Source organism: Pseudonaja textilis, chromosome 3 (genome assembly GCF_049901715.1).
Source record: "Pseudonaja textilis isolate UNSWEBS1 chromosome 3, rPseTex1.2, whole genome shotgun sequence".
NCBI classification, from domain to species: Eukaryota; Metazoa; Chordata; class Lepidosauria; order Squamata; family Elapidae; genus Pseudonaja; species Pseudonaja textilis.
Window position 1 is genome coordinate 74,098,733 of NC_141992.1, and position 25,866 is coordinate 74,124,598.

Here is a 25,866-nt window from a genome sequence, read left to right on the forward strand (position 1 = left end):
CTGCCCTGAAATCCTCCCTGACAGTACCACCCTGATGACACCACTGAAGTCTACAGCTGAGTTTTGTTTTGTGTGAAAATATGATTCCGTTGATTGGTCTCAAATATTCCACCATTCCTCTTGGGCCAAACAGTTGAGAATCATTAACTATAATGCTGCAAAAGGAGATTCAGAGAAACAACTAAATTATCATAGAGCAGTGATGACAAGCCTATGACACGCGTATCAAAATGTGACACCCTTCATTTTGAGTGACATGACAGCATCCACCAATGCTCAAGAAATATTCTCAAAAGCATGCCAAATTCATGTATAATTTTCAGAGGCTGGGGAGCAGTGGTGAGATTCCAAAATATTTACTACCGGTTCTATAGGCATGGCTTGGTGGCTTGGTGACTGGGTGGGCATAGCTTGGTGGTCATGTGACTGAGTGGATGTGGTTTGGTGGGCGTGACTGGGTGGGTGTGGCCAAGTTGACATCACTTCTTTGTCCTCATGAGCTACAAAAAGAAGATATACCAAAAGGTAGTTTATTATTTCATAAATATTTAAATAAGAATAAAAGAAGTACACCTTATAAATAAAAGATTATAAATAAAAGATTATTAAGATACCTTTTATGCCTTTTAATGGTCTCCTGCTTTCTGTCCTAGGGCCTCAACCACTAATCCAAACTATCTCTCTTCAGTTAGCATTGGAATTTTTCTTTTAGTGCTTTTGTTCTCTGCCCTAATGACTGCATGGGCATGGCTAGGTGGTTATTTGACTGGATGGGCATGGCCAACTTGATTGGTCTCACCCTTAGGAAATTTCTCCTTAGTCCAACTCACAATAAAACAGCACAATAAAATAGCACTGTTCCAATGTTAGAATAGAATAGAATAGCAGAGTTGGAAAGGACCTTGGAGGTCTTCTAGTCCAACCCCTGCTTAGGCAGGAAACCCTACACCACTTCAAACAAATGGTTATCCAATCTCTTCTTTAAAACTTCCAGTGTTGGAGCATTTACAACTTCTGGAGCAAGTTGTTCCACTGATAAATTGTTCTGTCTGGAAATTTGAAAGGCTCCTACAAAAATGAGGGAGTCAATCTATTTTCCAAAGCACCAAAAGGCACAACAAGAAGTAATGGATGGAAACTAACCAAAGAGAGAAGCAACCTAGGCTAAGGAGAAATTTCCTAAGGGTGAGGCCAATCAACCAATGGAATTGCTTGTCTTCAGACGTTGAGGGTGTTCCATCCCTAGAGGCTTTCAAAAAAAGTGAGGGAAATACACCTCCAAAAGGACAGTGCCAGGAACCACTAAAACAATGCAGAAAACTTAAAACAGCCATTCCCTTTTTTAAAAAAGTCAACCCCAAAGCAAATGCAGCAGCTGAGAGGGAAACTAAGACCAGCTGCTCATGCTAATTGAAAGCCTGGGTGTGCTGCCAAAAGCCATTAACCCTTCCAACTCTATGTTCTCTATGTTCTAAATTGGGTGCTTCACAGCAGAAGCAATACAGCTGGCTGGACCACACATGCATTAAATTCAGGTCTGTATGATCAAGCTGCATCATTGTCCCCTCCTGTATCTTTTCCCCCAGGAAGAAACAAGAAGTAGCCAACACTGCAGCAGCTATAAAAGTTCTTGGAGAATTCTAGGGCAGGAGTCCTTTTGGACCTCAGGGACCATCCAACTCATAATTTTAAATCCCGTGGATCACTAATATGAATTTTGATTGATGGTGGCCCACAATTTTTTTTTTTCTACAGCAGTGGTCACCAACTGGTGGGCCAGGGACCACTGGTGGTCTGCGAGATAATTTTGATGGTCTGCAGAGGAATGTCCCCCCAAAGCACTCCCCCCAAATTAATTAATCCAGGCTGTGCAGAAACACAAGGCTGTGCCGCCCACATGGCCTGCGGGAACCCTCCCTGCCCACTCACGCCTTACCTGGCAAACTTTCCTGCTAAATTGCTATTTTTCTTTTTTCTGACCATCAGCTGTTCTGTTGTGCCAGGAGATTTAGGTTAGTTATGAAGCAGGAAATGGTTGGATTCCTTGCTTTCTAGCTAGTCTTTAGATCTTCGGCTCTACTTTTAAGCACAGCTGAACCTCCCTTAGGACTGAAGTTTCTATTATTCAGTGCAGACTCACAGCTAGAAAATTTTATGTGACAGACTGAGCTAGCCGATGGCAGATAGATAGATCACTGAATGATTCTGTGAGCAACTGTGAGTAAAAGTTGCTCTTTTTTAAAATAAAAAATTCAATTTTTACATACATGGTATATTGTGAGTTAATTTTGTGAGTTTACTTGCAAGCAAATTATATGTGATAGACTGAGCTAGCCAATGGCAGATAGCTCTCTGAATTAATCTGTGATTCTGTGAGCAACTCTATCTGCCTGCCAGCTTTGGGGTAAAAGTTGTTCTTTTTTTATAAAAAAATCAATATTTATATAAATATTTATAATATTTACATACAAGCCATGCCCAGCCAGTCACATGACCAAGCCACACCCACAAATTAGGCCACACCCACAGAACCAGTTAGTGGTCCCTGGGATTTAAAATTATGAGTTTGGTGGTCCCTGAGGTCCAAAAGGTTGGCGACCCCTGCTCCAGGGAGTATCAGCTGATCATAGAAGTGTTACTTAATACTCTTTATAATAAAAATGTTTGTAATCTTGTCCTTCCTGAATGGAAGAGGTTAATCCCATCTCTAGATGGGTGATTGATAGGTACCCCTGCCCTAATCCTGTCAGTTTCTGTTGTTTATTGACCTGATTCAGCGTGTATCAGTGTATACCAAAGGTGTGATTTTTCCATAGTAGTCCATGACCTGTAGAACATCCCCCCCCATTCTGTATTCTGCAGCCCCCTACTCTTTTACCCTTTCTTGAAGATCATAAAGTGCCGGCTCTTCTCCCAGGTTGGGCAGGCTGTGAGATTGAAGGCCATGGATAGTTTTGTTGGAGGAATCCAAGGATAGCTAAGGTGCCAGCTCGTTTTTAATGGGATTTTTTTTATTGTTGTGAGCTGCCCAGAATTCTCTAACGGGTGGTCATACAAATCTAATAGATATGATCTATTTCAGAAAAACAGTTTTAAAAATGAGACAAGATGTTCATTTTTTGCTCCCAGACGCCTAGCACATTGATATGAGATAATGCATTGTAATGAAAGCATGTGGCACAACCATGAGAAATGAATGATTCAGGAAAAATAGTTTTTCTTTGAGAAAAGCTTTTTCTTTTCTTTCCCAGAAAACCATATTTCTTAGTGCTAAATTGACCAGTATGATATACTAAAAATTAAAGACTCTTAATAGAACTTTTAAAGATTAGTAAAACTGCAGGGAACAAAACAAAGTCTTAATGAGATTTAAGAACAGGAGGAGCAGGTTCTGATTAAGACAGAAGACAAAAGGACTGAATATATTTAGCAGTTTATGATGGAAGAAGTAAAACAGAGGGACCTCAAGCTTTGCATACTGAGTAGAAATACTCAGTGAAATCAGGAATCTATGACCTGAGGTCAGTATATCATGTATACTCCTCAATTTACAATCCTCTGAACATGTAATATTACACAGATATTCACCTACCCAATCTATACATTTCTCTGAAAAAGGTTAGTTGGTGCATCATTTTTCACTATTAAACCAACTTAACTCCTGCATGTCAAAAAAAAAAAAATAAACATTTTTAGTCCATCCAATTTAGTGGCTCTCCCCAGCTATCAATAGGCTTGGCCAAAGAAACCCCAAAGCTAAATATTTGATTATATATATATTTTTACTGAATAAGTCATTCCAGATTAGTTTCAAAGGGAAGGCATGATTTGTTCCCAACCATTTGATCAAACATTTTCAAATTCTTTATAGGCCTCCTGAAAGATATTGCTTAAAATTAGTTGCCATTCCTTAAAAATGCATACTAATTTCTCATTTCTCTTAAAGAAGGAGCAATGGGAACTTTCCACATCAGGCTTTTCCACCAATCTGGAACTGGCACTGTTCTCTTTCCAGGTGGTGCTCTTCTTGATAGCAGAGTTCATTTTTTCTCCACTTTGAGCATGCCTAGGACAGATAAGACTTCCATTTTGTGATTTGCCACACTTTCATTTCATAGAGTTCTTGGTGTTCTTACCAGGGGTGGGATTCAAATTTTTTAACAACCGGTTTTGTTGGCGTGGCTTAGTTGGTGGGTGTGGCTTGATGGTCATGTGGATATGGCTTGGTGGTCATGTTATTGGCTGGGCATGGCCAACTCAATATCACTCATATCGAGGCATGCATCTTCTTGCCTGGCCTCTCATGACTGTGGGGATGCTGCAACAGTCATAAGTGTGAAAAATGGTCATAAGTCACTTTTTTTCAGTGCCATTGTAACTTTGAATGGTCACTCCACATAAGCAAAGTACCAGCAAAGGAGGGGAAAAAAAACCCAGATACGTTCCTCAGACAGGAAGTCTAGTCCTGCCAAGAATGTAATAAGGGTTAACAGAGAGGCAGTTTCTGTAAGCAACACCAGAATGTTTCCTTCCTGCCTTCCTTACAGGATTAGGCCAGTAATTTCTTCTAACAACTGGTTCTCTGAACTGCTTAGAATGTTAACAACCAGTTCTAGCAAATAGGTGCTAACTGGTAGAATCCCACCCTTGGTTCTTACCTTATCACTGCCTCATATTCTCTAGAAAACAGTATTAGCTCAATATGTTAATTTATTTTAATCCATTTCATATATGATGCATAGGAAAAAGAGCAGGGTTTTTGTTCCTGCAGTTGTGGCTGCCGTCCTGACACCCACCCAGACTTATTTATTAAAGTTATATGCCATTCATCTCATCAAGAGGTGACTCCAGTTGGCTTACACCACCACTTAACTTGATATTCCCTATTTATATAGGCATTTGTCCTCAAAACCTTGCCTTACCTTGCCTCTGACTATAATGATTACTCCACCCACTTAAAAGCTGTAGGCAGCAGCCAGCATTCCTGGTTGAAACTGTTGAGGAAAGTAACAGGTGGAATATTTAAAAAAAAAAAAAAACCAGAATTTGTCATAATCACTGCTTTTAATGGGTGCTTTTAATTCATAGGAATGGAACATAACTGAATGACCATGCTTGAACTCTCTTGTTGGTTGGCTTTCTAGTTAATGTGGATAGATTACCATGATGGTACCCAAGTGTAGACCTAAATACTCTCTCTTAGTCTCAGAAGATGCCTTGTAGCTCACTTCACCAGATGCACACAGAATGACTAGATTGAAATAGGGAAAGGTTAGGTGTGTGTATGTGTAGCTGAAAGATTTCAAATAAGACGGGAAGCCACTTAGATGGTCGAGAGCAAGTGCCATAAGGTTGGAATGATGGGAGAGGTGAATAGCTGTAGCTGTAGCTGTGAGAGAAAATGAAGGAAATGGAACATGAAAAAAAAAATCAAGAGACACAATAGATAAAGCAATAAGCTACTATTTGAATCGTATTTTTATGTAAGAGGAGAAGGAGCAGGTTTTTCAAGGTTGCACAGAGAGAAGCAGAACTACTTGTACATTCTTATCAGCCAGCACTCATTTGCCTTTCTGTTTCAAGTGCCTCTGTTCAACTATCAGGATGAAAGTTTTTATCTATTAGGAAAAGTTATGTTCTCCAGGGGGCAGTACTGTGCAAAAGATTACCTTAGAAGATGATGGGGTCCCTTCTTCTGTGGAAGTAGTACTTTTTAGAAACATAGCTTTACTCTGCCTCACAATTTTGCATTAATTAAAGAATTGAAGTAGATCAAGGATAGGCAATCTTTGATCCTCTGGTTCCAACCTCTCTAAAAACGGTCATGTTAATTGACTGAAGCTGCTGGGAATATTTATTCAGCAATGCCTGTGCAGTACTATAACCTTAGCACAGTCAAAAGTAAAAGCTTTTACCAATAACTATGGCTTATAGAAGCCAGTTGATATTTTCCTCTCATTCTTTTTTCAGATTTGGTTTTCTGTATTTTAAGCTTTTTTTACTTGTACTTTTGTACTTGTGTTTTATTTCTCTGGATTTCTATGGATAATTTGATCAGATACTAAGGATAGAAAAATAGAGAACTGCAGTTAGTTGCTTTTTTTTAAAGGGTGTGCTACATTGGAAAAGAGATAATGGAGTTATGTATTTATAAAAATTTAGATGCTGCCCCTCTCATGGATAAAGACTCTGGCAGCTTGGTTAAGAAATATAGAAATAAAATAATAAAATAATTAAATGCTATATAAAAACTAAAACCAAGGGGACGGATGTCATGGGGATGAGACTTTGTTCTCATAGAATGCTTCTAGTGAAGGATACAATAGGAAACAAGAAAAAACATACAGGCAGCAGTTTTGATCTAGCAACTGACTTGTTTAGTGAAGTTACAGTGTTGATGAAAAAGTAACTGCAACAAGTTTCCACATTTTATGACCCCGCAGCTCTGTAAAACAATGGACAATTGATGTAAGTTTTTCTTCTTGCTGGTCCCAAATGTGCTCACAAACCTCGACTATCTCTATAAGAATTAAATGAGGTTTGGAGAATGATTATACTACTGACAAGTGAAGAAAGATTCTGAAACTTTTATTTTTACCAAGAAACATAGACAGGATATTTTTGTTTCTAGGGTGGCCTGTTATTTTTTTAACTGTCTTAAATGTAAAATCATAAAAATATGTAGCTGTAACAAACAATAGCAGGCAAGTTGTTTCATCATTATCCATTCTTAGCCCATCTAGGAGATCTAACAACAAATTCTCTCATATGCCTCTGCAGGTTGCAAAAGCAGAAAACCCAGAATACAGTGTTTCCTTTCATTCTTACAATGAAATTCTTTTAGAAGAAAAAAAATACTTTTTAAAAAAAGAATGAAGCTTACATCTGAGTTAGAGCCTATCACATTAAATTAATCTGGGCTCCCTTGATTCCTTTTCATGCCTGGAACAACAGGAAGAGAAAATTGACATCTTTCTTTCAATACATGGTTATTTCCAAACTGAGGCCAAAATATTCATGTTACAGAATAAATGAGTACATACTGTATAAATAACAAATAGTATTTTCCCCTCACCTTGGAAAGCAGTTATTCCTTGTCCTTTTTTATGGGAACAGTTTGATTAATTTTCTGGACCTTAACTATACATAATCTTAGTGATTGTTTTTTGTTAGTTGCAGGCAGGATTTTTTAAGACAATTGCAGCATGAAAAAGAAAGGATAAACTACCCCTCAATAGAAACTATCCATCATTGTCCATTCATTACATATGATTAAATAAACATGATTGCAATTATGAGATCATGTGTGATTAGACCTTTAGTATTTCTTCTTTTAAAAAAAAACAGTAACTTGTGCTCAAAATCAAATACAAAGCATTTATTTTAAACATTAGATAATCCTTTCCTTCATACTTTCCACAGGCATTAAACCATTTAAAAGGTAACATATGAAAAGCAATCTGTACATATTAAGAATTTTTAAAATTAAAATATTGTAATAACAGTATATACAAATTCATTCTTTTGCAAAAAAAAATATTTTCAGGATCTTATACTAACCTGAAAAGATTACTGCTATCAAATACAGCTGATAAATATTATTGCCTTTTTCTTTTTCTTCTGGTTATAACATACCACCTTGACTATACTGATAACACACATGCATTAAAAAAAATTCAGTTTACTAACAAAATGTCTAATGTTCTTCTGTTAGCAATACACTGGGTTGTATGTACATAAATGATTGTGAGGCAAAATCCTTTATATTTTTGATGACATACCACAATAAGTCCAGTCCTTCAATTAAAACAGATGCTAATAATTTTTAGACCTATTGACATGGCATGGAAGCTACATTGGGAGGACTTTAGCATGCTCTAATTTTTTTTGAATGTTACTAAATCTTGCCCCTCTGGAGTAGAAAATGACAAACATAGAAACTACTACTTTACACAGATTGGGTGTAGGGTAGAATTAAATAGCAGATAAAGGACAAATGCTGGTTCTACAACTCACATTTACAGTCTGAAAAATCTTTATTAAAATGCTTAATTGAAGAACATGTACAACGTTCCACTTATAACACTAAACAGCCGACTATATTTACTCAGAAGCAAATCCCACTGAGTTCAGAGCAGCTGTAGGCTGCTACCTAAAGCAAACAATTTAAAAGCCACTCTGAATAACCAAACTAATTCTGGCCTAGCTCCTTCTCAAAGAAAGAAATTGGTGTCTGGACTGTACCACTTCAGACAGAAGAGAGGTAGCAAAACTGACTGAATACTCTCTATTACAGAAATGATAATCACAAAAGAGAAAGCCCTTCATGTAAAGAACTGGAACATTGTGGAGAAGCTAATTTACATTATTCCATGATATCATGGTTACCTATGTTGGCTTTTTATTAAAAGGGAACAACCCCAAGTCTGCAATGGTGGTGCAATCCATTTTGCCACCTGCGAGTGTCTTCTACTTGCTGGGCCACTAAAATGCCTTACTTGGCATCATAGAACTAATCAGCTGCTTTGTTGTGGTTGCAGAAAAGCACTCATTGCTTTGGAGTATTTGCTTAATCTTTGCTTAATGAACAGATGTTTGTCAGAGCACTGACAGAGTCCAATGTTTGGCAGCTGAGGTACTTTTGGGCCAGGTACCAAAAACATAATTGGGGATGGCAGCCCTCAAAAGACGTAAAAATAAAGCCTCACTTGAGGAAGAGGAACACCCCCCACCACCGTCTCCTGAGAAGCTGACCCTGCCACCTTGCCACAATTGGCTGTTAAGGTGCAGCCCTAGCACAGTGACATCTCACCACTGCCTAGACCTCTGAGGAAGGAGACTCCATAATGCTGCTTGTACTGTTTCCAGATTTAAAAGGAACACTGCAGAGTTGAAACCACTCCTTCTATTCTTTCACATCCCTTCCAGTACATTTTTCCCCATCCAGTAATTATTTACAAAGATGTCAGGTAACCCTGGGATCTGGGTTTTGGTACAGAGAACATATTCTTCTGTGGTTTCAGGGTTCAGTGATCTCAGGTGGCTCAGAGATCATTTGGATTGTGGCCTACCCCCGCTGCAGTCCCAATTTGGAGGAGGAGGAGAATTCATGTATTTTCTTTGCCACTGATGGTCACTTGACTAATGCCATTTTCCAAGTACTGGCTAGAAGAATCTATGCTCCTGCCGAGCACTGCCGAGGGGATCCTTGAAGACCGCTGCTCCTGGCTTCTCTCCTCAAATGAGCAACAAATCATGCGCCTCATAGTGTTTGACATCTCGTCATCTTTGTAAGAGTAAATTATTGGATTCATGATAGAGTTCAGCAGAGCTAGGAGAAGGAACCACCTTTTAACATTCTGAACTTCACAACGAGTGCAATTCAAACCATCAAGGAGTAGTACAACCAGTCCAGGAGTCCAGCACACAATAAAAGCACCTAGAGGAGAGAACAGAGGAAAGATTTTAAAGGATTTTTCAAGAACAAGATTACATTTTCTAAAACAATGCTACTCATCCTAAAATGTATAGGCATAAAACAGTACTGGACTTACATAATTCACTGACAGATTGTGATGGGCAAGATTCCATTATTTTACCCTCCTTCAAATTATTTTACCTTTAAAGGTGCTTAAGCAGTTTAATACCTACTTCAAAGGAAAGTATACCATACCCACCAATGCTCATTGGAAGACTTAAATCAGATAATCTGCAGAAGGTGGATCACTTTTCCTCCAAAATTCTTATTATTATTGCCTAAAATGTTTTAAAATTTCAAGCTAGCATGGAGATATTTTATGAATTGATATGAATCGAGTGGTTGACCTTTGTTTCACAAAGCACTGGATAAGAGCATCCACGTGAATGACAAAGACTTAAACTTTCTCCTATTGCTGTAATACCCTATATTGTAATTTTTTGTTATAACATTATTTTTTTAAAAATCCTGGCTAGGATAGAAGAGGAGGAATTTTGAGATGGAGGAATTTTGAGAAGGCAACAGCTAGAAAGATTATGTCTCCTCAATTTACATAATACCATGTTTCTCCAACAATATGCCCCCCCCATAGGAAGACCCAGCATATTTTCTAGGCATAAAATGAAATTAAGCCCCTCCCCCCAAATATAGGCCTAATTTAAAACATGCGAAATTGGGGGGAAGGCGGGGGGGAACTTGCCATTAGGAATGCCCAGCGGGCAGCTGCTCCTAACACCATGGTGGAGCACAGAGGGCTCCCTTACCGGGTCAGCAGGTGGGCGGCATTGGCGTGGATGTCCGGCAGCTTTTCAGCCGCTTCTCAGGCCTCCGTAGCTTCCACAGTTCCCACCGCTGCTGCCACCACTCTCGCCAGCGCCGTCTCCAACAACAGCGTCTGAGTCGCTCCCGCTTTTTCCCCATCCCCATAACAACAGGAAAAAAAAACATTTTGAGGTACCTGGGAGCGCCGCGCGCTGTGTTTTGGTTTAATCCCAAGTGGCTGGGTGGGCGTGAGAAGAGCTGAGCGAGTGTCTCTGCTGCTGCTACGCTTGGTGCTCTAGCCTCGGGCTCTGCAAGTTTGCAAAAGTCCTGGTGCACAGCCCATCCCTGCATTCCAAGAGCCCAGGCCAAGCTGCAGCTGTCCCTCTCTCACCAGCACCATCTCCAATAACAGCAGCAGCAGTCACGGGAACCGTGGAAACGTTTCAGCCGCTTCTCGAGTGGGGAGCTGCCTCCGTAACTTCCACGGTTCCTGCCACTGCTGCTGCTGTTATTGGAGATGGCGCTGGCAAGAGAGGGACAGCTGCAGCTTGGCCTGGCCACTCAGGATTAAACCAAAACACAGTATGCGGTGCTCCCAGGTACCTCAAAATGTTTTTTTGTTTTCCTGTTGTTACGGGGACGGGGAAAAGCGGGAGCAACTCAGACGCTGTTGATGGGAGACGGTGCTGGTGCGGGGGGGGGGAGAGAAATTAATTCACCCCTGAAAAGACGTCCTAGCTGTTTTGGGGGGGCTCAAAAAAAAATAAGGCCCAGCCTTATTTTGTGAAAAACACGGTAGTTTAAATCCAGTGTTTACACATTTCATCTGTTATGAAAAAGAGGGGCTCTGATGGATTAGGAGTTGTTATATGATTCCACAGGATCATTTCTAATCCAATCCTGGAATAAAATTTGCGAGTATAAATTCATCAGTACTTTTGCCTTGAGGTAATGCTCCTTAGGAATTGGTAGAAGGCTGTTGATGGTTAGTAACACTCTGTGGTGTATTACAGTGGGAGCAAGGAAGCAGCAGTAATGGACAGAAATGAATAATCTTTCTCTCTATTCCCACTCCATATTCTTTTTGAGAGTAAGTTAGTCTAGCCTCCAAAGTATTAAAAAAAGGCCTCCATCTTACATTCAGTTTTCATCGCCTTCTAAAGATATTAAGTCTGAGTGAATGCTGGAATTCCTGAAACTTCATATTGTTTAAAAGGTACAAATACCTAAATAAACAACAGCTTAAAACATGTTCAAAAAAAATGCAAGAACATAATTGTGGAGTCACCAGGAATCAAGCTTGATTTCCAGGTTCTAGGCAACATAAAATAATCATTGAATTCGTTCAAGTAAATTAGCCCAAGCCTGAAATTAAGAGTTTGACTAGTTTAAATCTTTCAAGATCTCTTATAGTATCTCATTGAAAACCTAATGTCTTACTTCCTGCTAGGACCTTTTGGGGTCTGCCACTTTCTTTACTGTCCCAAACTAAAAATAGATGAAGTAGCTTTTGTTGATTCCCCAATTCTCACTACTGTCTTACAACAGTAAATAAATAGGGTGAGGAGGTAAAAATAAATGTAGCAAATCTTATTTATCTGTAATAATTGCACCACCCATTAAAATATTGGTTGAAGGGGCTTCACAACAGAATGATTACTAAAGCATAGATGAGCAAGTTAGAAAAGCTTAGGCAGTAAAGCATTTTATTTTATTTGCATCCCATTATTAAATTCCCAGTTAGCAGAAAGTCTATTAAATTAAAAATTAAAACTACAATATTTAAAAATCCTTCTAATACATTAAATAATTATAAAGCAGTTTAAATGTATTATGTCTTCATATCTAGTGCCAACACTTTAAGTTTGTACTCTAGGGTTTCAGTGCAAACAAGAGAGGGAAAGAGAGAAAACGGCTACGCATAAACCAAGTATGTGCTTAGCTGAAGCCACAATTGCAGCCCAGCTTATAAAAATAGAAAAATTACAGTTCTGCACAAAAGGCAGGCCTAGAAATCATACAGAGGAAAATCTGCTTTTTTTTAAAGTCACCGTTTATATTTCAAGTAGTCTTTCCCCTTTTTTCTAAAGTTTACAAATATTTTTGTAAAGTGTTCTTGTGGCAACAAGGAAGTACTCTTCAAGTAGTCTGGATATCTTTTGACCAGGCAGATATGGAAGCAAATTATTCAACGACATGCCTAGAGTTCAACTTACCAGTATACTATCCAACAAATATACAGTTCAGTAATACTTAGGACATTGGGAAGGGAACTGAGTTCAGTTCCTACTTTTGTGCCCAATTTGCTGTGCAACTTTAAGGAAGCCCTTCACTTTTCTAACTGCAAAATGTGAATAAAAAGCACATGATCAAGAATGCATGTGTATCTTACATGCTTCCATTCTGCACCACATGGGAATGAATTATAGCTAAAAGAATGCTGAAGCCCCTAAATCAAACTTGATTCCTGGTGACTCCACAATTATGCTCTTGTGTTGTTGTTGTTTTTAGGAATGGTAGGAAATGGTTTGGCATTTTTTCTTATGGAATGTTTTTCAACTTCCTAATCTAATTTACAGCCCCAAATAATTTAACATTCAAAACCCATTCAACACAGAGGGCTTAATCTGGAACACTTTCTGATGTTGAAAAAAGTTCTTATAAGTAATATTTGTCAGGATAGATGATCTTAAGCAACATTCGCCAATCTACTGCTCTCCAATGTATTGGACTACAACTTACATGTAATTCCCATTGATGTCACCATCATAGGGGTTGTAATCCCACCATATCTAGACAATACCAAGTTGGGGATAAATCGACTTTTAAACATAATCACATCCAATTTTGTTTACCTTTTTCCCCTGAAATTGCAGCTATAACTGTATGCAAGTGGCTAGTTTTTTTATGTTTTGCAAATATATAAATATTAGTATATTTGGAACAACATTGAACAGGACAAATAAAGTGTAATGAAGCTTTTTAATGATTTTTTTATCCTGCTTCTAAGTAACTTAAGGTGACAAGCATACATAATATCTTTTTTCCTCCTTCCCTTTTCCCCCACAGCAGCAACCCTTTGAGCTGGACTGGGCTGAGAGAGAGAGTGACTGACCCAAAGTCATCCAGCCGGTAATCATACCTAAGAGAGGACTAGAATACAGAGCCTCCTGTTTCTGAACCAGGACCTTAAATCACTACACCAAACTTTCATAAATTTGTAATCCATCAAGCATAAGATTGTTCTAAGTGGTACCCATTTATTTCATATATGATAATAAAAATGCAAGTATGTTTGATCTGCAAGTCTTATTTTCTTCAGATAATTTTTTGTTATTTTCTCAGAATATGGATGATTATGAGACTTAGAAGATATTCTGTATCATTGCTACAATAGTATTAGCTCCAATCTTTTGAAACAGTTTACAATCTAAATCTATTTTCTCTTAAAGTCTTTCCTTAAAACTGGAATGGTAAATCCTCTAGCTCCAATTATTATTTCCTTCATTCCACCTTCTGGAAAGAACCTTTTAAAACAACCACTCAGAACATTTGTATACTGTCAATGTAAGCAATATATGTTTATATGAGGAGAGACTTAAGGGAAATAATAGCATTTCTTCTCAAATATAGACATGTCACAACAAGGGCTAAGCACACTTCAAATTAGCAAACCAAAAGTCTTGTGCTGGCTTGTCTGGAATGCCATATTCTTTCTTTTCAAAAAGTTGTTTTGAATTTTTAGCCAAGATGCTTTTGTAAAAGTAATCTGCAAACTGAGAAGCTTCTAGAGCAATCTCTCCAACCCAACAGCCTCTATATACTTTGAACTGCGATCCCATTATCATCCATAAGCACAATGACTAAAGGTATTTGAAATTGTCCACAGTCGGGATCTGAAACATGAAAAAGCACAATATTCAACAGAACTTTATGTAAGAATCAAACATTTGTACATTTATAGCCCGATACATCATGAATTCAGGACAATAATTTTTTTTAACTATATATTGATACATATTATACAATACATAATACATATAATTTGGACATACTTCGACTATAATTCCAATGTTTTGTACAGACTGCTTAGTTATTCTTTTAGCCACTTTTTTCTACCATAGTTATGGTTAACTGCTTAAAGCTTCATTTCAGAGGAAAGCAGAGAATATTAAATGAATTACAGTATCTGATGCAGTTACTGAACAATGATTGAGTGCATAAATTTAGATGACAAATGTACACACCTCTGGTTTCTAGTCTTAAATTCAAAAGGAATATGAAGAAGTGAATAAACTGTCCAAAATCAAAACTTTTTGTCTTCTTTAAAAAAAAATCTTAAATAGAAACAGCAATACATTTTTATACAGGTTTCCCTCCCTGGCTGCAGATAACAGTTTTTTAATCTGTGAATGTGAAGGTCAAATGTATCAGGCAGAGCCTATTATGCACGATGAAGTGAGAATTAATAGCCAGGGATCAGAAACAAAGAAAATAGTCCAATTTTAAGCATCAAGAACTTGCAGAACAGGTGCAGAAATATACGGTCAACCCTCATAGACTATTGTTACTTCAAACACTGGCTTACAGCAAACTGAATCTTAGCAGTCAGCATACAATCCTGCTAGTCTACAAGATCTTGTTTTCTAAAGAATCTATGCCTTGTGTTTCCATTGTTGATGGTAGCCATGCTAGCTCGTTTGATATAGTGGTTATTCAATCCTCTACCCCAAGGGTCTTCAAACTTGGCAACTTTAAGACTTGTGGACTTTAACTCCCAGAATTCCTGAGTTAACTAGACTGGAAGAGGAATTCTGGGAGTTGAAGTCCACAAATCTTAAAGTTGTCAAGTTTGAAAACCCCTGCTCTACCCTTTTTTTAGAAAGTTGTCCAAAGTCTCTGATAGCAAAAGAATTTTCAATACAGGCTTCCTAACACTTACTGTCAGGCTCTAGCAAGGAGTTCAAATTCAGGAATTACAGCATTAGCCATAGAGAAATTTCCCCATTGGCTCATTGCCACGAATCTATATCTAAGAAATGGAAAACTAGTTTTGAGGAATAAATATAAGGCATTGGATAACTTAGGATAAAGGAAAGCAGCATAATAATTTTTCAACTACTAAAATACGCAGATACAGGGAGTGGAAACTGTCATTTAAAAATTTAGGTAGATTGTTATCTCTAAACATAATAGGAGAAGGAATTAGAAACTTCTGAAAAGCAATTGCGATGACGTGCAATGTTAAAGAAAATACTCCTGTTTTCCTGAGCAAATTAGTCAGTTATAACTTACTGCAAACAGAGCCTTTATCTGATTTCTGAAAATGTTTCCATCAGTTTAGATTGGCTAGATGCTTTATTTTACAAACAGTTCCTACTAGAAATCCCCTTTTTCCCCAAAGGCAATGAAACCTACTTGAAACATTGCAAATATGTGCATTAAGTGCACATATTTGCATGAAGTCTTTTGAGGTATCTTTAATTCTTGTTAGTTGTATGCAAGAGTTGTGTGTCAAATGTTCATTCTATTTGCAGTTCTGATCATGTATATTAAAGGCTGGATCATGAATGCCAACTGATCTTATCTGAAATCAAAATTTCACAATTAGTGTTATAACTCCTAACTAGGGTTGAACTTGTAAATCTTTTCCTTGAAATGTCCCTTCAATCTAATGACTGCAGGAACTCCTCAGCTGAGCTTTTGATTAAATATTCTTGAGAGAGAAAAAAGTTGCCTTTTGAATTTCTGCTGACACACAGGCTTGCAGAATAAAAAAGCTCTAACAAAGAGACAGGGTGTAATCCTATTCAGATTTCAAGGCTTCCCTGTTTAAAGATTTTTAATCTTTTAGGCTGCTAAATATCTACTACGCTTTGGAAATCAATCCATAATCTTAAGACCTGCCCTAGAGGTGCATGTTTACAGACTTGAATTCCATGAGAAAAAGGCCTTAGTAAGTTATCTATCACCATAAAGGCTGATCAAAACCCTAAAAATTGAAGTAATTAAAGGCAAATTGAATCTCGACATCAAAATATATTTCTTTTTCTCTTCTGTACAATGGATTGACAGCATTGCCCTATAGAGGAAAACAACTAAACACTTACATTTGCCAGGTTTACAAGGATCTAGATCCGGGTTTAGATTCTGGATCTAGAACTGTGGAAGGTAAAATTCAATTTTATACGTACAAAATGTGCACCAGAGCCCTTCCAAAAAATACAACTTTGCCCAGAAACAAAGAGCCACTTTCTCTATTCAAATCTAGCTGTCCAGACTTTAATTTCACTTCCATACTAAAAGGAGAAGCATAAATCCGCATGCAATGCCACATGAAACTACTGGGAAGAACATTTAAAGTTTTGAAATATGCAGATGATCTCAAGATTTATTGTTCCTTAGCATCCATTCAAAGAAATAACTGGTACCCTTGGACACTAGGGTTTAATACTAAGTAGAATAAGACGGAGGCAGAGGTGGTATTTAGCAGGTTCTGATCAGTTCTGGAGAACTGGTAGCGGAAATTTTAGAAGAACCGGCAAATACCACTTCTGACTGCCCCACCCCCATCTATTCTCTGCCTCCCAAGTCCCAGCTGATCGGCTGGGTCTTCTTTTGTTGTTCTGCGCAGGAGAACGGAGCTGGAAAGCAGGTTAGTGGGATGGGGAGGGAATGGGGATTTTGTAGTATTCTTCCCCTGGAGCGGGGTGGAAATCGAGATTTTACAATATCCTTCCCCTGCCATGTACACCAAGCCACACCACACCCATCAAGCCACACCCCCAGAACCAGTAATAAAAATTTTTGAATCCCACCACTGGACTGAGGTTCTACTAATAGGGATCTGGACTTGGGGCAGAGGTTCAGTCTTATATGGATGGGATTGTTCTTCCCCTGAAATCATAGTCCCACTGTCTGGGGGGTGACAGTAGACACCCTGGTTTTAAATCACTGGATTTGAAAATAGTACCTGTTGCAGTGAGTGTACTGCATAAAGATGGCTACTAAGCAGCTGAGTTCCTTTCTGAGTTACTTAGATTTGACAAGTTAGTAATGTTTAATTGTTGGGTTCCTATCTCACTAACATGACTTTGCATGGTTAATACAGGTTAGAACCACAGTATAAAAATAAATATTATGACAAACTAAAAATAAACCAAAGTGGCTGCTGGAAAAAAACATATATCAACAATCCCAAAGGTGTTTTTCAAAAGGCAACTGGGTTTGCTTAGTTTTTTTCTTGAAAACGTTTCACTTCTAATCCAAGAAGCTTCTTCAGTTCTGAAGCTTCTTGGATGAGAAGCAAACACTTTTCAAGAAAAGACTAAGAAAGCCCAGTTGCCTTTTGAAAAGCACCTTTGGGACAATCATGGCCTGGATAATTGAGAATCTCCACAGACATTATACCATGCTCAAGGAAGCAGCCAGATCCTCAACTCTTTTAAAAAAGTAAATAGGATCAGAGCCATTCCCACCTCCAACATGTTGTGGTACTTCAGAGAGTAGACAAAGCTATGGAAAAGGCACATTTCCATCAGATTATCCGGATCCACAACCTGCCTGAACAAATGGATCAGAGAAAAACAATGGAAGCAAGTTAATTCCTCAAATATCTTCCCATCCCAATGCCAGGAAGGACTTTAAAGGTAACAACCAGTACCGTACATTGCTGTGAAAGCAAATTGGGAACCAGTGTAGCTCATTGAGCAGATGAAGTACGTGTCATAATCTATCTATGCAATGGCTGTCTCAAGGATGCTTTTTTCTTTAAAAGGCAACTGGACTGTTTTTTTCCCCTTGAGGACAAAAACATTTAACTTCTCATCCAAGAAGCTTCATTGGTTCTTATGGTGGTGGAGGGGATGGAAGAATTGTATTTCTTTGCAGTCATATGGTTGCTAGCATTCTCGGAGAGCTGTTGAGGCCACTTGGGGGTTTATCTAAGCCCTCAGAGTCACCTGAATCAGAGTACAACTGGTTGTGAAATCTTGGAACAGTTGCAAGGGCTGCATTGCAAACTGGAGATCCTGGTAGGTGGTGTCTTATTCCTCCCTCTCTGTTGAGGGAGAGGTGTTTAATTTTAACCCAGATGGATTCTTTTACCCCTCTTTCAAACCAATGGTCCTCTCTATCCAAAATATGGTTGCAACTTTACAACGGTTACACCCTGACTTGATTATTACAATGCAATGCATTCTACACAGGATTTCTTTTGAAAAGTTTCTGGAAGTAACAATGAATGATAAACTCAAATCTATTAATTGCTACAAGGTATAGGGGGTCATGCTTTTCTTGGACTGAAAGAGCTGTTCTGGATATCAGTTGCTTAGTAGACAAAATTTAACATTAAAGCCTTTAATAGCTTAGGTCATGGCTCTAGGAGGACTGTCAAAGGTTTTTTTTTATCTGCCACATAGAGATTAGCATTTCCCTGCATACTCCCAAGCTATGGAATGAATTAGCGGAAAACTGCATATGATTCCCCTACTCCTGATATCTCAAAAATCTGCAAAGTTGCATCTCCTACACCAGGCTTTTAAGTATTATTGTTAATTGATGTTATGTTTTAAATGTTTGCATAAGTGTGCTTTTAAAATTTTTGGAGCATACATTTCAGCAAAAAGCTGAATTAAACAGGAATAAATTAAATGTGCCAGTAAATATCACCTGTGCTGAAAAACTGTGTTCAGAAGCCATAATCTACCAACGATGGGCTGGCTGAGTGAGAAAAGATTTGAAGTGAAATTTCTGGAGAGCACCAGATTATTTAATAGCTTTCCTTTTATAAATACAGTAATAGGGGTATTTGTTTTGGCTTTACATATAGTAAAGGAAATGCAATGCTGATATTTTGGATTTCAACCAACTACTACTTGGGAAATTCTGCAAGCTTTTGTGAACTATGGTTTAATTTAGTCTTCACTGTGGAAGTTTTATGTTTGACCTAGCACTACTTTTAGAGAGATTGTCTTGGTTGTATCATCCAATAACATCCATCTCAGATGCCCCGATAGCAAATAAAAATAAGAAGAAATGTATAACCACTAAAGAAGAAAGAAAAAGTCTCAAAGAAATTTCACATCACAGAGCAGTACAACTATAATTAAGCATAATTTATTGCTTAGGGCAAGAGATTACATTAACACCCAACAATTTATGAACATACAAAATATCTGCATAACAGGGATAATATTGATGTACTTGGCTTAGCATGGATTTCAAGGCCCCTGCCAGATGATACTTTCTAATTTCATAAATGGACTATAATTTTCTATCTGCTAAATAAAATCAGAAAAAAGTGCCAAAAGGTTTGGATAAGTAAAACAGCTAACAGCTTTTAACAATAGAAGACTAGGTGCAGAACTCTTATCTTGAATTGGACTATTATTGATGTTTATTATTAAGTATACCACTTTTTGTTTAGGTTATATAGATAGGTTTCCCCCACCCCACCCCAATCCCTCTAAATTCTCATTAGATGAGAAGCAAGCCATCTGCCAGACTGAATTCACTTACCAGACAATGTCCTTGAGTCTAGCTCAGATAAGAATGTTAAACTTGCCTTTTGCATGTTGTGGCTATCACAATGTTAAAATATGGGTGTCCCCAGCAAGACAGAGCAGTGCTTTCTTTTGTTATCTTCTGTTAAGAAGGCAACTCTAAGAAGATTAACATGGCATATTCATAATTATGAAGGAAGGTTCTTTATGATCAAAAGAAGAAAAGTGTGCAAGCAGCCACCCCCAAGCTTCTCAAGGCCACTCCATCTTCCTTTTCTGAACCTGCTCAACAGCTTGAGTCGAAGATGCTTCTTTGTAACATTAAAATTTTCCTATCAGGTGACAATGAATTTGGGGGAAGAAATTATCTTTGTGAAAGTATCTTACATAAGAAAGGAATCCTAATTAAGTTGCTAACAGTTAGAAAATATGATATAAGCTTAAAAAAGTAACATTTTTATTAGCTTTTCCTAATCTGACATCCGCCAGTTATGCTAAATTACAGCCAGCACAGTCATAATCGAAGATGATGGTAAATTGAATCCAGATTGTCAAAAAGAGGTAAAAATAAATATCTCAGAGGACAAGTGATTTTAAAGAGGACAAATTCCCTAAAGCCTCTTTGATTTTTGCTCTCAGATCTTGCCAGTATCTGAACTAGAATGTTTTGTAGAACACCAAGCTACCCCAATTTTTAAGAATCCATATTAGCCATTCAAGCCACTAACAAAGGTGTTCTAAAAGTTTTGTTAACTAATTAATTAAATTAAATAATTAAAGATGACTTATTTATGCCTGAAATACAGAATACACCAATTCTCCTTTAAATTGGACAGGTAACTGAGCATATGTGATAACTATCAAATTCAAACCAAACTCCTCCCCATTTTTCACTTCAGTGCTCCTATTACTTATTAACAGACTCATTTGTTGCCTTTTGGTATTTGTTGTCCTTTGGTGGATTCTATCTTTTTACCAAATAGTTCCAACACAGCATCTTAGCAAGACATCCTATTACCGTACTTTACTTGTTTTGCTGCAATTCCCACATGCCAAGTGTGTTGCATGAGTATTGCTGATTTAAGCAAGATTTCCAGTATTCCTCACATGGATAAGAACTGGACCAAATTAAGCTACGATCATAAATATCAAGAACCTAGTGAATGCTGAAACTACCATCTAAATTAGTCATTTGAGGGGAGACTTCTCTTTTTGCACTAAAACACCAACCTGGGAATTTAGGTGACTCTGAAGTGAATCAGTATTTATCTAATAAAAACTAATAAAACAATCCATGCATTAAAACTCTAAAGAGGAGGAATTCAAGCCTTAGTATTGAGTCAGCTCCCACACAACATTACACAACAACCATATGTAAATAAGCTGTATATTTTTTTTGAAGAATGGGACTAAGGATGGAACAACAAATAGAAATACATATATATCCAGGTGCAGAAAAAATACTTTTTAAAGCTAGATAATAATAGTAGCACAGCTCACTGTATCTTACCTAATACTGCCATGACGGTCTTCATAAGTTTCATTGGAGTTTTCCTGCGGCTGATGGATCCACTAGTATGCGGAGACAAAACATTTGTTTTTCTCTGGACATACATGTAGATTCTTATGTATACAACAACCATGATGAAGAAAACTCCCAGATTGGAGACTGTCCAAAATATCAAATAACTCCTGCTATAAATAGGAGCTAGAGAAGAACAGGTGGAAATGTCGCACAGGCAGTTCCAGCCTAATGTGGGCACCGCGCCCATGAAAATTGCGATGGCCCAGATCAACAGAATAAAAAATGTGACCCTCTTCTTTGTGAGATTGCTGTGAACCCTCATCTTCACAATAGATATGTGCCGCTCAACAGCAATTACCAGTAAGTTGGCCAGAGAAGCTGTCAAACTTGTGTCCAAAAGTCCCTGGCGCAAAAACCACCTATTTACACTTAATGTTCTTGACACTGGGCCAGTGTTGAACATCAAAAATACATAAGCGATACCTGCAAAAAAATCTGCAGCAGCGAGGTTGGCTAGCAAATAATAAAAGGGGTAGTGGAACTTCTTGTTTTTTACTACAGCAGCTATGACCAATGAGTTTGAAAGGAAAATAAAGAAACAAAAAAAAGTGCCAAAGCATAAAACTATTACAAGAGTAGTCCCTGACCACTCATCGGCCGTATCAGCATTACTCCTGTTATAAAAGAAGTCCATGCGTTTATCATAGTGGCATTCATTCATCCTGGACTTGAGAATTGCATTCTAGAGGGGGGAGGAAAGATAAGAAAAAAATGTAATTAGAATGAAGTTTTGCTTCCTTATGCTTTTACACTTGCTGCAATTATTACATTTTTGCTCAAAAATGATACTTGTGTTAATACCATTAAATCAAAATTTCTAAAGACTATATATTGCCCAAAATATACCTCTGTGTACATGTAACATAAGCTACCTACAGAACTGGGATATTTTCTTTCACTTTCTGCATTTTTCATACAGGAATACAATATTTTGATATTTTAATAATATATGATACAGGATGATATAGGAAATATACTTTGAGAATACATGATAATACACATAAATATTCCTTATTCAATATCTTCACAAACATGTACCATTAAATGAATTTAAGCACCCATGGTGTTTACTGAAACCTTTTAAACACCATGATCACAAAGCTTTCATATCTATCTCTCAGAGATTACAATCCCTTGATCATAGATCACAAAACATTAGTTGCGGTTCTAAGATGAAGCAAACAAAAATTATATTATAAAAGATGATATTTTGCCAAGTTATAATACAGCAGTTTGACTTCACTTATGGGCAATGTGTCACTGCAATCATTCTGTGCTCATGGTTTATGGCTTGGTGTTTGTACAAGCCAAACCATTCTGGGTTGTTCCTTTAAGTGTTTTACTGAACCAGATGTAGAACAAAGGGATGTTTTCAAAGGCATTTCAGTCTGTCCTAGCGATTGTTCAAAAGTCTAGCATGACTGCACCTTCATGCTCTTGATTTAATTTTAATTTTCTTCTTGATGGTTTTCCAACAGTTCCTGGTACATCAACCATCTGTCTTTGTCTGCTGTTTCTCTTCTATGATATGCTTTTTGAGTCAACATCCATAAAAGCATTTTCAGGCACAGCCTGGGTTTAATTCTATTCCATATTCTCAATATGGAATGTCTAATAAAATGATTTTTGAAATCCATGTTAATTTTAACATTATCATACCATAAATATCCATGTTATCAAACCTCAGGTTGTGACCCTTTAGCTTTAAAAGTCTCATTTCTCAGCAACATCCTCCAGACAGAATAAATTAATTAATTAATTAATAAAACACAGTTCTACTCTTTCCTTTGCATCTTTAATGGTTTACATTTAATTTGTGTTTTTGTCCTTTGCCATATAAGTCCTTTCTGCCATTATTTTAATGGTATAATTGGTTGTCAAAACAGGTATTGTCTGAAAAAACATTCTTGGCAAAACAATTATTTTTATCACAGAAATTGTCTCCAACATTGTCTCTTTTAATTTCTCCCATCTTAACATATCCATTTTTACATAATTATTTTTAAATAGAATACAATTAATATTTGTCATAATATTTTTATCAATCTTAAAAACACTACACACTATACATTAGTTCTATTTAATCTTATAATTTCATATTATTTGTTAACATCTTTGTCTTCTGATTGTTAATATTAAACCCTGCTGTGCAGCCTCATACTCTTAGATTCCCAGAATCTCAGTAGAGGTTTTCAAATAACAAAAAACAGCACATGAAATCATGGACTTTCTTAGTATAGTGTTAAACTTTCTTAGTATATAGTATTAAATGTTATAATTTAAATATGGCTATTAAAACTCAGAAAGCAAAGCTGAATTTTCCATTTGTATTGGTGGTAAGACAAAGAAAAAATGCCCCTTATCCAGTGGTGGGCTGCAAACTTTTTAACAACTGGCTCTCTGGCTGGATTGGCATGGCCAGTTGGTCATGTGACTGGGGGGTGATGTCACTCACCATACCCAGCTCCACCTTCCAGCCACTTGCCTCAAAGGCAAAGGTAGAAATCAGCTAGTTGGGGCTAATCCCACCACTGGCTGACTCCACCCTCATCCATTTTTTGGCTGTTTTAGGCTGTTTTGGAGGTGTTGGGGGGCCATTTTCAGGCTGTTTTGGGTGCATTTTCAGGCCATTTTGGCCCCCCCAAACAGCCTGAATCTTAACTACCAGTTCACCCAAACCAGTGCAAACCGGCAATAGCCCACCTCTGCCCTTATCTATAGGGATATATGCATTTGGTCACACAGGACAAAACTCTTCTTTATTAGTAGCTCAAACTTTGTAGGAGAGACACATCCAGAATCGTAAGAAGCCAAAACAGAATACTTCCGTGAAAATGACTAGTATCTCCATAACCTTTTAGAAGATGATGTATGGTAGGAAATGTTTCCTTTTATCCAATTGGCCAATCACATTCAAGCTGAAATTACAAAAAGCCATTTTTTTTAGCCTAGTTTAAATTACCTCCATGGTCCTTCAGAACAAAGCCATTGATAAAACAATGAAGAGGGCCTGGGAATAATGCCAAAAAGAAAAGCTCCAGTTCATATTTGTTTTCTAAGGGAAAGCATTTGCAGAATATTACAGGAAATATTTGTAAATATAAAATGTACTTTAAAAATTGTTACATTTTTTTTTTTGATGAATGGAATCTGCCCAAACTTCAAAAAGGAATTGTAAGAAATCATTTGTACTGTGTACCTTTGTTTAAAAAACCCTATACAGTATATGCCCAGAGAATAATAAGGGTTAGGGTTCAGTTCTTAATTACATACACACATGGACATCACTAAGAATGATAATTTAAAATGCATGTTCTGTGTGCTAATCAGACTAAAATGGTCCTTTTCTGCTCTCCTTGGCTTCTAATGAAGATATGATCAGAAAGGCATACTTTACTTCAGAAACTTACGTCCATAAAGAAAATTGAATGACATGTAATTCCACAAGTCTTAAATTCAAATAACATGTAACAACCTGCATTTATAAAAATAATAGCTGAGTCTGAAGGTAACAACTTGAGTAAGATATACTAGTTTTGCGAAACAGTAGCAAATCTGTTACAATTAGTGCAAAGAAAACCACTTGAGTATAATAACATCAAACCACACCTATAAACTAAGAACTCTCCATTTTTCTACTTGATTGCTATAGTGTTACCCCTTCCTACCAGTTCAGTCCTGTCCTCTGCTTGTTCCTGTCAACAATACATTGGCAAAGATTCAGGAAGATTCAGGTTCCCTGTTAAGAAATTTAGAATCTGAAGATTAAAGCTAAGCATATTTTTGCAGCCAATTACATAAACAATAGAATATGGAATCCTTAAGGAACAAAATACACATCCCCAGACTGAGCAACCTCTGTTATAAAGCCCTACCAAAGGAAAAGCAAAAATTGAGCAAACGTACAGGGGATTAAGGCCAAGAATTATGAAAATGCAACCTCAGCAGCTTATTCTATATGAATTAGCTTCCTTTTTGGCAATGAACACACAAGTTTATAGTCAATGAGGAGAGGGATTTCAGCTCATCATATGACCTATTATATTCCTCTTACAAATGTAGCAACCTGATAAAATAGTGAATATTTGATTGTGGAATTATTTGATTATGGAATTCTCTGATGTTGGTCATCATTCATTGAAAATTTTAGCCCTCTTTCCATTATCCAACTAGACCAGCACATTGCTCATCCTTGTCTAGCACCACTTCATATTTGGATTTTAAAAAAATCATGGGTGGTAGGATGCTGCTACATTTGAACCAACATAACTATTCATCTATGAACTTGCATCTGGAAGCAGGCCACACAATCCTGAGTTTGTTACCAGTTTGACAAATGTGAATTTTTTTCTTTCTCTCTACTAACTCTATACGAGTTAGGAGGTTAGGTTAGGGTGACAAATTAGTTACTGAACAGCTATATCGATAAGTGCTGTGATGTCTGAGAGAAAGTATGTGATGTGTGGATATTAACATCAACAAAAACTTAACCAGACAGCTCGTTTGCTCCAGTGGGCACCAGGACAGAAACTGGGAGA

The 25,866-nt window shown here is 37.4% G+C and overlaps 1 protein-coding gene and 1 long non-coding RNA gene across 2 annotated transcripts in view; one reads left to right on the forward strand and one right to left on the reverse strand.

Moving 5' to 3' along the window:
* Positions 1-6,573: 6,573 nt before the first annotated feature.
* Positions 6,574-25,866, reverse strand: part of LPAR3 (lysophosphatidic acid receptor 3) — a 33,611-nt gene continuing 14,318 nt past the window's right edge. The window contains exons 2-3 of the mRNA XM_026700253.2: positions 21,254-22,010; positions 6,574-9,439 (exon numbers count right to left, since the gene is read on the reverse strand). Coding sequence (XP_026556038.1) covers positions 9,108-9,439; positions 21,254-21,989 — 1,068 coding nt within the window. The 5' untranslated portion in view covers positions 21,990-22,010 and the 3' untranslated portion in view covers positions 6,574-9,107. The remainder of the gene's footprint in view (positions 9,440-21,253; positions 22,011-25,866) is intronic.
* LOC148126165 (uncharacterized) lies at positions 10,712-13,537 on the forward strand. Its single transcript, XR_015742902.1, has 2 exons — positions 10,712-10,839; positions 13,310-13,537. It is a non-coding gene; the product is annotated as an uncharacterized LOC148126165 (long non-coding RNA).